At 40.5% G+C, this 14784-nt stretch overlaps 1 protein-coding gene across 1 annotated transcript; it reads left to right on the forward strand.

The window, feature by feature from the left end:
- The first annotated feature begins 5253 nt into the window (after window positions 1-5253).
- On the forward strand, window positions 5254-14524 carry LOC148147074 (putative G protein-coupled receptor 139). The gene is made up of 2 exons (XM_087996218.1): window positions 5254-5329; window positions 13614-14524. Exons 1-2 carry the CDS (start codon window positions 5254-5256, stop codon window positions 14522-14524), a joined length of 987 nt encoding a protein of 328 aa, XP_087852344.1.
- Window positions 14525-14784: the final 260 nt, after the last annotated feature.

Genomic DNA, 14784 nt, shown 5'->3' on the forward strand with positions numbered 1-14784 from the left:
ATGTTTTTTCCACCTAAGCCTGAGTCTTTCGTATTCGTAGATGACGTCCTGCAGGTAGTTCATGTGCGACCAGTAACATCTCCTTTCTGTAGTGTACTGGCAACACAATCTAGTGCAATTCGGCATTTTCCTCCTCTGAACCGGCCTGCCGTGTTCCCTATTTCCACTATTCGATGCTATCTATCAGATAATGACCCTCCAAAGGAATCGCTGCTTCCTTTTCCGAGTATGCATCCACATATACTTCTTTTATCGTCTTGACCTGCTGTTGCAAGTCACTTCGTCTTTCAGCAGTAAACACTTCTGTCTGACACTCTGTCGGTTCAGGTTCTGCCTGCACCATTACATCAGACAGGGTATCCGCTAACTGAATCCCAAATTCTTCATCTTTCTCTTTACTTTTCTCTTCGTGCATTGATTTATGATAGTGGGATCTGATCACAACACAGTCTGGGAAAATACCAGGATATTTCTGATATTACTCCTCTGTTTCTTGATCTTTCTTGGTGTTCTCCACAATAAGGGGTTTCACTCCCACTTTGGATCCTGCCAAATAATTCACAAGAACAAACTTAATTCCTGGAACTGACAGTCAGTCAATCACGCCTACTGTAACTTTCCCAGTCTTGAGTTGGCACTCCAACGTGATCTTAGATAGGGGAACGCTAGACTTCTGTCCGTCCATCCCAAAAATTAACAACCTCTCGGTAACAGATCAGAAAGTGTGCATATTCGCTCATCTCTTCCTATCAGTGACTGGCTAGGTCCTGTATCGTGTCCTTCTCCTCCTGTTCCTTCTCATTAAACTTTACCAACAGGGGCGAATTCTTTGCAAAGATCAGGTGTTTACTTCATACCAATCCACTGCCTAGGCTGTGCACTCTTCTGCAGTTCCTCGATTATTCTTGTGCTATCCTTTACTATCTTCACGAATGCCTCTGGGTTAGCTACTTTTACTACATCTTTTCCCACAGTGCCTTTCTTTAACGATCGGCACTGTGACGGTACATGTCCCACTTTCTGCAAATGAAAGTACCTTTCCCCAGTGCCCTTCTGAACAAACTGGCAGTGTATTTTTTCTGTGTCTCGCTCTATTACAGTGAAAGTACCTGAGGCCTTTCACCTCATTTCCACTCTCTTGGGATTCTTCAAACTGCGGTAAATTCTTGCTGGTATTCTCTACTCTTTTTTTCGGAGTGTCGAATCGCCCCTTCTCACAACCTGTATTCCTCACAGGACGGTGTTCTGGCCGGAAGCTTGTATTATGTATTAACATGCATTCATTTGCCAACTCTGCTGCCCTTCTCACTTCCTGATCTTTCTGTTCCAGCACTTCAAATGCCTACCATCACTTAAAGTGTGATTTTAATATCCTCCAGTAGAATACTTTTCGAGCCTCAAATGGCTAGTTGAAGTTCATGTATCCGGGTGACTAGGTTTCTACCTGTTTGTCCAATGTAGTGTTTGTTACAGTTCATGCACGGTATTTTGTGTCATTCAATTGCAAAAACTAATTTAATTTGCATTTGGAATACTGCATACAGTTCTGCTTGCCACATTAGGACAGAATATGGTTGCTATGGCGATGGTGCAGAGCAGTTTCACTCGGATGTTGCCTAGCTTGGAAGACGCTACCTGTGAAGAGAAAGTAGATTGGAATTATTTTCATCAGAAAGACAGGAGTTTGGGAGGGAACTGCTTGAAGTCTAAAAAATCATGAGAGTTCTGGACAGGGTGCATCGCAAGAAGCTTTTTGTTTTTTCAGAGACAGACAGATTTTTCATCATGTTTGGGGGGGACCTGATTGAAGTCTCCAAAATCATGCGTTTGTGTATGTGAGTGTGAGTGTGTGTGTCTATATTTGTGTCTGTGTGTGTGCAGTAGAGAACGTGTATGTAAGCGTCCTTATGTGTGTCTGTGGGTGATTGTGTGTGTACGTATGTCTGTATGCGTCAGACAGTGCAGGAAACACACATTTTCATGGAATGCAAATGGCAATCTTCGATTATCTATCTGATTTTAACATAAACCTGATCAAAGTCTTCCCCTGTCCCACTCAGAGGAAGCATCTCTGCTGCTGACAATCAGATACGCTGCTCATGTGTATTTGTATTCTTTTTTTCCAGATGATCACGTTTTATGAAATGAATAGATGGAACGGTTCTGAGCTCCAAAATTGTAAAAGGAAAATCTCGAATCAGATATAGCTGGAAAATAACCTTTGGCAACATCTTTTTTTCGAAATGTCATGCGCGTTCAGTGCAAGTTGTTTTGCATCTTCTGGAAGTGTTTTCAGCTTCTCAGAATCCAAGAATTTAACAAGATAGAAGGTGGTCAGTACAAGTGCTGCGTTGGTGCCGGCTCGTGAAACGGTTGTTTTTCTGGTGTCTTCCTGGAGGAGAACCCATTGTGATTCAGTTCCTGGAGCAGCTGTCTGGCTGCGCTCTGCAATAACTCTCTGCTTCCTTATCACTCTGTCACTTTCTCCTTCTCTTCCAACGTCAACCCTTTCCATATTTGTCCTCCTCCTCCTCCCCGATGTTTTGTTACACATTCTCCTCGTGTCTGCGTGGGTTTCCTCCGGGTGCTCCGGTTGCTTCCCACAGTCTAAAAATGTGCAGGTTAGGTGAATTGGCCACGCTAAATTGCCCTTAGTGTTAGGGGGAAGGGTAAATATAGGGGAATGGGTGGCGGGTCGGTGTGGACTTGTTGGGCCGAACGGCCTGTTTCCATAGTGCAAGTAATCTAATTTTCGGTCTTGCTTCATCTCTGAGGAAGAGTCATCAGATTTGAAACTTTACCTCTGTGTTTTTTTAAATCCTTCCCATTACTCTGCTTTTCAGGAGTTTTACTTCCATCATTTGAAAATCTGCTCACTAATTATTTGTTCCCCATACCGTATAGAACGTAAAAAATACATTGCATCTGTCACAAATACCTGTGGGAGCACATTCAACGCATCCCGGCAATCCGGAAAAAACACAAGGATCCATCCTTTCTGTTTTCCATTACAAGCAAGTCGTCAATCTCTGCTCGTGTGTTTACCTAAACATTATCAGCTCCTCCTCCGCACAACAACATGTTATGAGGCAGCCCTCCAAAACCTTGGTGAAAACCCGAATGCAGTAGGTCAATCGGACCCACCTTGTCCACAACCCTGATGTGCATTGACAGTTAGCCTGGAGACCTTGGGTAAATTCTGGGGCTACCCGATTGCCTACATGCGATTCTGGACCCATACCCATACTAGTGAGCTATTGGATCGTTAACGGCGACCAATAACAAATGTCTCGACCAGCGATGCCCCCATCCTTTGATTGAATAACGAAGCAAACTCTAAACACATCATGCAACACCCTCCCCCTCAAGGATATTTTGACAGATGTCACCTTATCACTGTTGTTAATAGAAAGATAGAAACTTCGCATTCCTGAAAGAATTTCGGCTCATTCCTTGATGACAAATTGAGGTCGGACATTTCTGTCTGTTAGTCGAGTTTGTGGACAATCCTTTCCATAAGAAAAAAATCAAAAGTGAGAAAATTTATTCATCTATTTCATTAAGTTATCGTATTCACAGCATATTCTCCTTCTCTATGGAATAAACCTGTTGTCTTGTGTCTTTCTTCTCTCCAATTACATGACATCCACACTTGTAAGTTATTTATGGAATATTCCAGGGAATATTTTTTTTTTTGGATGGTTCTACAAAAAGTTTGTTATCGAAAGTTCTGGAAAATGTCAATGCAGATTTTTCGATTGAATATGCACAATAGAAGATTCTACATAATGTTGCTTATGAAATGTTACAGAGTAGGGCAGTTAAATAATGTCCTGGATAATGTTCCAGACAAGTTCAGAAGCAGGGAACGATACGATGCAAAAAAAGTAAACAAGGTTCACGGTCCCACATATTACAAGGACCAGAAAAGAAATGGTTTGTTGCAAACAAAGGAGCATCACAGGAATGTTGTCTTGAATTGTATATTTGGCAAAATAAAATGGATTGCAAGAAACTGGGAAAAAAAAAACTCGTGGGCGGCACGGTGGCACAGTGGTTAAAACCGCTGCCTCACAGCACCAGAGACCCGGGTTCAATTCCTGCCTCAGGCGACTGACAGTATGGAGTTTGCGCATTCTCCCCGTGTCTGCGTGGGTTTCCTCCGGGTGCTCCGGTTTCCTCCCACAGTCCAAAGACGTGCAGGTCAGGTGAATTGGCCATGCTAAATTGCCCGTAGTGTTAGGTAAGGGGTAAATGTATGGGTGGGTTGCGTTTTGGCGGGTCGGTGTGGACTTGTTGGGCCGAAGGGCCTGTTTCCAATCTGTAAGTAATCTAATCAAATCTAATGCACAAAGGTACATCAAAGGGCCATTCAGCCCCTCACATGGGTTGCACGATTCAAAATGATCCTGGCAGTTTTATTTGTGCTCAAAGCAACAGTCTCGCACTTCAGAAACCATTGCATACTATGTTATTTATCGATCTACCTCTCTGTGCTTCAAAATATTCAATGATGCTGCCACCATGTCTCTCTGGGGAGGAGATCGCCAAAGATTCACTACTCTACTAAAGATTTAAAAAAACAATCAAAACATCTGCAAATTGAATTGCATTACAGTTTTTTTTAAAAAATGCATTTCTCGTTATCTAATCTGAACTTGTGCATTTACTGCAAGGAGTTAACTGTGAGGGAAGGAACAGCTAATACGATGTACCCAGTCTTACTGAGATGACATATAGAGGACTTTGGGGCATGATTTTGTCTGGGACTTGAGAAAGAATAAAAATAAATTTGAAGTAGTTCAGATAAGATTGACTCAACTGATTCCTCGGATTGAGGTGGAAACGTTTGTGGAAACGTTGAACACTTTGAGTTTAAACTCACTGTACTTGAGAAGAATAAGTGGCAATCTTATTCAGACAAAACTGACACTGCAGAAACTTGTAACGGTGAATGCCGTCAGGATGTTTCCCAATGTGGGATATCATGTACACCATGTACAGCATTGGCTGTTCCGTTTCAGACAGCGATAAGGACGCATCTGCGAATAACTACCAATAGAGCTTTGAAGGCTCAACATATTAAATATTCCATCGTATACGAAGTTAACCGTTATGTAAAACTGGAGCACACCATTCTGCCTTTCAATACCGTTAAAATGAGGCAGGAGGAGTCAATTCGACGTATTCAACAATTTATTCAGACGCAGGATGAGTCATGCAGCCGTTTGTGTCCATTACATTGTCTAGAGAATGTCATTCAACACTTCCAAGCTGTTATGCCAGAACTGCGGAGCTCTGGTTAACGATCAAGAATTCTGGAGTCAAGGTAAGTCGTTATTTTCAGGTTAGAAAGCTGAAAATATTGGAATGTATTAGAGATTAATGTGAGACCATCAGCTAGTTATAAGTTGTTTGGCTAAGGAGACTGATGAATTAGAGTTAGAGGATATAATACACATATATAGTCGTTCAAAAGTTTGTCAATAAGTTGGCAGGGTTTAAATGGAACGTAGGCAAGTGATAATAGTGAGCAAGTGTTCGGCAGAAAGCAAATGTATAACTTGGGTTTTTGGAAGTTATGCATATTAGAAGGGACAATAGAAAGAAACAGGAACGATTTCAATGGAGAATGATTTGAGAAAATAGTGTTACAGAGGGGTTTTTGTCTCTAGATACGGTAAGCGCAAAATGTTAGTATGCAGCTGTAGCAAGTAATGGAGAAATTAAACTGAACAGTGTTGTTTCTGACAAACCTGGTCTGTATAAATAAAAGGCTGAGGAAAGCAATGTTAGGAATGATTTACTGCGTCACTATAGGGCATTGTAGAGTCAACGTCTGATGCACTGCAAAGCAAGGATGTCCTTAATGAAAAGGGGGCATAATTGCATTCGAACCAGTTAAAATGGTCCAGTCAAATACCATAATCCAGTTATGCTTCCCTTATTTGTTTTTCACTGCTGATCTGTAATTTGTTTCGTCATGTTGGAATTTGAAATGTATTTTTTGACCGTCATAACAATAGTTTTATTTATGTGTCTTAATCTATACCTTTAAACCATCCATTCCAGCGGGTATACATTTATGTTCCCAATTCCTATTCCCCAACTAAAGTGATGACACCTGCGATTTTTCCCGTGCTAAGTTTTAGCCATTTAAGCAGCAAGGCTCCATTCCTGATGTATTGTATTTGGCTTTCACACACTTCATCACTGGTACTTTATATTGTGTATTTCTTCTGTTCCCACTGTCATTCTAAATTGCATTTATTTCTATTACGTTCTCAACAAAACCTTCCAACGTGGCTTCTCGCCAGTTGCGATGGGCACGTATCTTTGTTGAAAAAACATTCCTGAGAAAAACATTTAATCACTCAGGCTCACTCCATCCTCAGAGTCAAGCACAATCCTTTCAAACTTGTCCCATTTCCTTGATCCGTATGTTCAATGAGAAAGTGAGGACTGCAGATGCTGGAGATCAGAGCTGAAAATGTGTTGCTGGAAAAGTGCAGCAGGTCAGGCAGCATTCAAGGACCAGGAGAATCGACGTTTCGGACATAAACCCGAAGAAGGGCTTCCTGAAGAAGGGCTTATGCCCGAAACGTCGACTCCCCTGTTCCTTGGATGCTGCCTCACCTGCTGCGCGTTTCCAGCAACACATTTTCAGCTCCTTATGTTCAATGTAAAGTAAGTCACATTCCATGAATAGTGACTCATTAAATTCCAGGCTTATTTTCACAATCTTAGGCATTCCGTGAATATTCAAAGATTCACGTCATTCTGGTAATTAAAGAAAAATATCGTGCTGACGAAGAGTAGCAATAAACTAGAAACTTCAACGTTTTCATTGTGATTAGTGAATGTCCATACTCTAATTTGGCAAGCCCTGAAGCAGCATGAGATATATAGTTAAAACTGCATAACACGCCAGGTGGTAAATTACAATTAAAATAATCACATAATTAATTGTTGTGATCAGAATTCTGCAGCTGCAGCTCTTTACTATTATGTTATATCCCTACAGGGAATTGACAGGCATGTTCCTCTTTATACTTCATGATGTAATCTCAACGTTATTGTCGAGATCCAACAGCATATAACGGATTCAGAGTTGAACACAGTGCGATCTTCTGCTTCAAAAACATAAAATCCCTTGTAATAGAAATGCATTATCCAATCGACAATGTCTTGGAAATATATTACACTACACTTGCTGTTTTTGGCGGACCTGGTAAGTGGATCATAAACAATCGAATTTCTGACAGGTTGTCTGAGAGCTGGCTCCTGAGTTTCATTCTTTCATTAGGTAACGTGATATCTGGTTTTACTATTTACATTTATGTGTGTCCCAATCAATGACATTGTTTTCCGGACGAAATGACGTGAATTCCTTTTAGTATATGATTGTTTGACACCAACAATGAAAATGCATTTTCAGCTCACGGTCCGTCTGAACCATCAAGCTACTTCATTCCTTGAACTTCCGTGTACACATTCGATATTGGGAGAATTATCAGTGGCAGTGATGTTCTGTCAAGTATATATCACTAACATGTGCGAGTTAGCTAATGTAAATGGCATATTTGAAAGGAAAATCACTCTCTTCAAAAGTGCAGTGAGGAAATTGCATAGTTGAGTCACTGAAGCATTTTATTGAATGTAGGTTACGAACTGGAATTAAATAATTAGTTCTAATTCACGATTAATCTTTACTCCCTCCCAGTCATAGTAGCTGCATCTGTGTTTTTTAGATTATAAGCATTGAAGAGGGTTTAGCATTTCTGTTTTTCTCTTGTAAATATAGAAAGTGAAATGCCTTCCTTCTTTGCTTTTGTACTTTTCGCCGCACTAAAAGTAGCTGATTGACTCTGTATTATCTGGTAAACAACAAGGTAGTGTTTTCTTTCACTAATGTGTCACCATATGATCTGAGAGCGAGTTCGCTCGTTTCCACCTGTGCGTAGATGCACCAGAGCAGAGATGGCCAGGTCCAGAGCGAGATGATAGGTGATTGTGCAATGTGCGGTGCAAGAGGGCCAGTCCGGGTCGGGCGGAGAGGAAAGAAAGCCTTTTCATTTCTGGGAGTTATACGTTGTCTGAGGGAAGTATATTTGCGGCTGTGCGATCTATGTATCGAGTCGATTGTACAGTTACAAAGGAATTACACTATGTGTTTAACAATCTAATATTCCTTGACCAACTTACTTTATGGTAAAATACCCAATCCATGTACTAACATGTTTTTGCAAGGCGTGCAGCACCATTCGAGTGGAAAATTCGATTTCTTTAGCAGTGTCGTTACAGTGAGGTGGATATTTACTACTCAACTTCTTGTCAAATTTATCGAACACTTCAGGAACAATTTCGACTTGAACATGAGCCCGCTAGAGTTGGGATAGTACCACTGCACAAGATTTTAGAGTGTGCTGCTGCTGCAAAATGTGTTGTGATGAGATAACTGCAAGTTTTTCAAGTACCATTCCCCCGTCAGTCCAGGCAGGATATCGGTCCAGTAAATGGAAAATCGTCGTCATTAAGTCCAACAAACAAACAAACATAGCACATAGATCATAGGACATTACAGCGCAGTATAAAAATGTCTGCCCTCGATGTTGCACCGACCTGTGAAATCAATCGCATTCCCATCTAAACTGTAATATTCAATTATCACTCGTATGTTTGTGTAATGACCATTCAAATTCAATTAATTCTAGTGCATCCACTACTGTTACAGGCAAGGCATTCCATACCTCTGAGTAAATAAGCCGTCTCTGACATCTATTCTATATCTATCACTGCTCAGTTAAAAACTTTCATTTAATGGGTAGATTGGACTGTTGGGAAAAGAACTGGCTGATCGAGTTCAATCCGATAAGGGCGAGGTTATACATTATGGAAAATGCAAATCTGCTGCGAACTATACAGTAACTGGAAAATTACAAGGGAAAATTGACTTACAGAGAGATCTGGGTGTTCAGGCCCATTGTTCCCTGAAGGTGGCATCGCAAGTCATTAGAGGTCAAAAGGCATACGGCATGTTTTCCTCCATTGTGCGGGATATCGAGTACAAAATTTGGCAGGTCATGTAACAGTTCCACACGACGTTGGTTCGGCCACGTTTGCAATACTACGTACAATATGGGTCGCCATATTACCAAAAGGATGAGGATGCATTGGAAAGAGTGGAGTGAAGGTTGACCACGATTTTACCTCGTATGGAGGGAACTAATAATGAAAAGAGTTTGAATAGAGTATTATTTTCATTGGTAAGTAGGGGATTGAGATGGTACCTCATTGAGGCCTACAAAATCATAAGAGGTCGACAGGTTGGAAAGCAGGAAACATATTTTTCTCGGGTGGACAACTCAATTACTGGGATTCACGAGCTCCAAATGAGAGGGGGAAGCTTGGGGAGATGTATGCTGAAAGTTCTTTACGCAGAGCATGGTGGATGTATGGAATACGTTGACAGCGAAGTTTGTAGGGGCGGGAAAGTAAGCATTATTTAATATGTATCTCGAAAGTTACATGAATGTGCAGGGAGCAAAGAGCAGATCCTCACAAAATAGGTGACAGGTTTAGAGAGATGATTTGGATCAGCGCAGGCTTGGAGGGCTGAAGTGCCTTTTCCTGTGCTGTAATGTTCTTTGTCCCTGCACTTTGTTCTAGCTATGCCCCCCAACCCCGTGCTATCCATCAACACACGAGGAACAATGCTCACATTGTCTACCCTATCTCATCCTCTGATTATCTTGGATGTCTGTATTGCATCACCTCGAAACCTTCTCTCGAACGAAGACAGCTTCAAGTCCCTCAGCATTTCCTCATAAGTCCTTACCTCCATACCAAGCAACATCCTGCAAATTTTCCTCCCCACCCTTTCCAATGCCTCCACATCCTTCCTGTAGGATGGCGACCTAACTCTATGCAATACACATAATTGGGCTGCACCAGAGGTTTGTACAGCTGTACGTGACTGCATGACTTCAACATTCAATCACTTCACGAATAAACACTAACACACCGTATGTCTTCTAAATGATCTTATCAGCCTGGGTGGCGATTTCCAGAGATCAAGAATCAAACCATTAGCCCAGCACTTTTTACTCCGTTTACTTGTTCCAAAGTGAATTATCTCTCACATTTCCGCATTTTTTCGATTTACCACTTCTCAGCCCAGCTCTGCAGATAATCTATGTCCCGCAGCAATCTTAAAAATCCTTCTGCACTGTTCACAACTCCAAGACTTCAGCATCATCCACGAATTTACAAACCACCCTTCTCCGCCCTCATTCAGGTCATTTATTAACAAAAAAGACAAGCAGCAATAGCCCCAAAACAGATCCTTGTGGAACACCACGAGTAGGTGAACGGGAAAATGAATATTTCCCATCAATCACCACTCTCTGTCTTCTTTCAGGTACACAATTTCCGATCCAAACACCTTCAATGGCATGTCTCTGTATTTTCTGCAATAGCCAACAGTGGGGAACCTCACCGAACTCTTCACTGAAACCTATATACACCGCATCAACTGCTTCTCGTCATTCATTTGTTTGGTCACTTTCTCAAATAACCCAATAACGTTTGTCAGGCGCGAGCTAACATTCACAAAGCCATTGACTATCCCACATTAAATTATTACTTTCTTGATTATTATGAATTCTACCTCTTATAATCCTTTCCAATAATTTGCCCACAACAGAAGTAAGGCTCACGGATCTATAATTTCCAGGATTGCCTCTTCTCCGCTTCTTGATCAAGAGGAGAATAATTGTTTTCCTCCAGTGTTCCAGCACTATTGTTGTAGACAATAACGACATAAACATCAAAGCCAAAGGCTCTGCGATCTCGTTCCAAGCTTCGCAGAGAATCCTATCCAAAATTCTATCCTGCCCAGGGGACATAGCTATTTTCCTACTTTCCAGAATTGCAAACACACTGTTCTTCTGAACATCGATCATAACCAGTCTAATAACGTGGATCACAATACTCACCTCGACAGCATCGTCTTTTTTCCTGTGTGAATCCTGACAAAAATATTCATTTGGTAATTCTTCTATCTCTTCAGACTTCATGTGCAACTTCCCATGACTGTTCTTGCATGACTGTAATCTTACTCTCACCAGGAGTGTGCTCCTGCCATCCGTCCAACTGATAGACCTGTTATCCATAATTAGCCGTAGTAGGAAAACGCGTGACGAAAAATCAGGAAATTCCAGGTAATGGTACAAAAACTGATGGCTGGTCAGAGGATTAGAAAAAAAATGCATGAAGAAAGACCCAAAAAGAACCACCGATAACTGCGTGTAGAAGATAGACAGTATTATATAAGCAGATAAGAAGAGATTTTACTTTTTTAAAAGTTGAGAGAAGAAAAACATTAGCAAGATGATCGTTGACTCGTCATAATGCGAGAATCGAGAGTTAATGTTGGAAAGTATGAAAAAGGCATATGAAGTAAATTGTTAGTTTTGTTACATCTTCCATGGAAGAGATAGAAATTCAATCGAAGAAACAAACATAAAGCAGTACTGGACGAGATAGCAGAACTGAAAAATGTCTCAAACACCAGTTCAAGGGTGCAAAGTAGAAAGTACGTCCGAAATCGGTTAAGTGTTGCATTACATGTTCCAATGTTCACTTTTATGTGATGATCCCATTTTCTTAGAAGATATTGATTGTACATGGCCGCTGTGAAAGGGTGACACAGAATTGGATGTCAACGTGCGGTTGGCTCAAATCCAGCTGACAGGATTTTCTGGCATTTTAAAATTTGTTTGACCATTTACATCAGTAGACTAACAGCAAATGTTTGAACATATACGGCAAACACAGGCAGGTAGGAGTAATTTAGTTTGGGACTATCGTCGACATGGATCGGTTAGACTGAAGGGTCCTTGACCACATTGTTTGAATGTCTGACTCGAGGGAGGGATTTTCTTTTGCGACGTTTCTGTACGTTGTGGCAAAAGGGAATAGGAATATGGACATTGATTTCCAGAAGGGATTTGATCAGGTGTGGCGTCATTATGTATCACCTAAATTGAACACTCATATGATAGGTACTCATATTTGCCATGGACAGATGCTTGGTTGGCTATTGGAACAAATGTAAGAGATAACCATGTATTACTCGTTGTAGCAAGATGCAATGAGTGGTTTGTTACAAGAAAAAGGATCCAAACTGTTCATAACTTGTACAAAAATGAAGATATGAACAGACAAATAATATAGTCGTCAAATATGCTATCGACTGGAAGTAGATCATGTGAACAGGGCATTGGGAGGTAGGTGAGATGCGTAGGCAAGGATACAGAAATAGAGTACAACGTATGAACGCTGCGATTGTCAATTTTAGCAAGAAGAATATAAAGAGCAATAGATTATCTCAGTGTCCAGGGATATAAGTTGAAAATGTTCAGGTCTGAGTACAACGTGTGATTTGGGAATAATGTTCGGATATAAATGCATGGGTCGTGTCTGTTTTTAATAATTTGTGTGTTTAAAAATTATGGTCGAAAGAGATAACGTAATATTTGTTCAAACTAGTGTTTGGAAAATTCTGCAATGGCTACAAGGTTTGTTACTTCCCATGTTAAAAGCTCACCCCTTCAGAGATTGTGATTTAAAAGTGTTGATTTACAGATGATTTGTATGTGAGGGACAATAGAGATGCAGCTTTTGCTCGAAATTAGAATCCATTGTTTTCTGGATGAAGAACAACTTATAAAATGTGGAACCACTTTTGCTTGTCACGGAAGTTGTAATCGATTCAAATGTAATTGGTCAGCATGGAGCTGTGAAGAGATCGCAAAGAAAACAAGCATTCAGTTGCTCACCAGTTCAGAGATGACATTTTTAATTTCCACTTCCGAAATTCACTGGAAATAGGAAGAAAATAGATTAGTATTTAGTGCAATGATTGCTGTAATCTCTAACTTTTAACTGATGAGGTTGGGACATTTTATAAGTCCTCCTTCCACCGTGTTTATCTTATCAAGCAGTGGAAGTATATATGGAAACAGAGCTGTATAAACAGCTGGCCATCAGAAGAGTCATAAGGGACATCTCAAGAACAGAATGAGAGAACAACAGCAACTGAACAGCACTTACAGTTGATAACCTATTTCTAAAGTATGTGGTCTGTTGTGAATACATTTGTAATAGACAAGTCATTATTTCGTGGTAACAGTGTTCATTTATTATTTTATATAATGACTGTGTATAATCGTTGACCTGTAACTAACAGCCAATGCATAGAATGCCTACAGTAGAATAAACTGCAATTACTTCATTGCTAGTGTTTAGAAATTATCAATTATCCGATTAAATGTGAACTGCCGCTTCGACAAACTCTCAGGCTATCTTCAAAAATGTCCCTTACCATGAGTAGTTCAGCTTTCAACTACTGAGTCTGGTACATTATGAATTGACCATTTGAAATTGTTTTAACGTATTTGTTTGATTCATGATTGCTGCTGGTATCTTCTTCACCAGAATTTTTTTAAGTATCCACGTTGTGATTAACCAACGCCAAGTGTTAATGCTGCATAGTTGCGACATTGAATGACTTATCAGGTAATTCTCTTGTTTCTCTTTCTCCCTTACAGTTAATGTAGTGGCGTTATTGATCCTGAGTCATGGGAAATGCGGCCTTTCTGCTTCTACCACTCGCTATCTGCTGGCTATGTCAATGGCGGATCTTCTATTCCTTATTGCAGAGGTCATACTGTGGCGGATAACGTATTATTATTTCCCAACAAGCTTCTTTCTGATCACACCTGTATGTAGTGTTATCCATGCTCTGCGTCGGGCTGCCACGGAATGTTCAGTCTGGTTCACCGTTAATTTCACCTTTGATCGATTTGTGGCCATTTGTTGTCAATGTCTGAGGGCAAAATATTGCACTAAGAGAACCGCCGTTGTTGTTCTAGCAACAACCAGTGTTTTCTTCTGTTTGAAAAACATACCTCAGTACTTTGTACAGGAACCTGCATATGTAATTAACAGTGTGCCATGGCTCTGTTATGTAAAGCCAAGTTATTACACTAATCCCGGATGGATTTTCTTTGATTATGTTGGCATGATTTCAACGCCACTGCTCCCATTCGTTTTAATTTTGTTGCTGAACGCTCTGACAATTAGACATATTTTAGTAAGCAGTCAAATCCGTAAGAGACTCAGACGTCAGAACATTGAAAGTATCTGTAATGATGCAGAAATAGAGAGTAGGAGGAGGTCTGTGATTTTACTCTTCAGCATATCCGGCAGCTTCATTCTTCTGTGGTTGTTACATGTTATAGATTTCTTATATTATAATATTACAGGAGCAAATACAAGGGATTATAACAATTCTGAATTCATGTTACAGAGAATTGGATTCATGCTGCGCAATCTGAGTTGTTGCACGAATACATTTATTTATGGTGCAACACAGTCTAAGTTCAGAGGGCAACTCAAGAGTGCAATGCAATATCCGTTCAAGTCGCTGCTTCGTCTGATAAAGAAACATAACAACTGACAGCTGCCTGGAAACATATCCAAGTGCGTTTAGGCCAGTACCATCCAGTACATCACAAATTCCGAAGTCAATTCATGACAAAGAACTGTAGAAATCCACCAAAATATGATTGTCAACTTGTCAACACTTATCTAACCTGTCTCTTACCTCTTCTGAAAACTCCGTTAACTTTGAAGATACGCATTTCATTTTGGAAATCCATGCTATATCTTTCTAATGAAACTCCCATTTTCCATGTTACTAACAATCCTGCATGATAA

Source organism: Chiloscyllium plagiosum, unplaced genomic scaffold (genome assembly GCF_037043375.1).
Source record: "Chiloscyllium plagiosum isolate Xiang-an unplaced genomic scaffold, Cpla_swu_hap1 HiC_scaffold_18, whole genome shotgun sequence".
Taxonomy (NCBI): Eukaryota; Metazoa; Chordata; class Chondrichthyes; order Orectolobiformes; family Hemiscylliidae; genus Chiloscyllium; species Chiloscyllium plagiosum.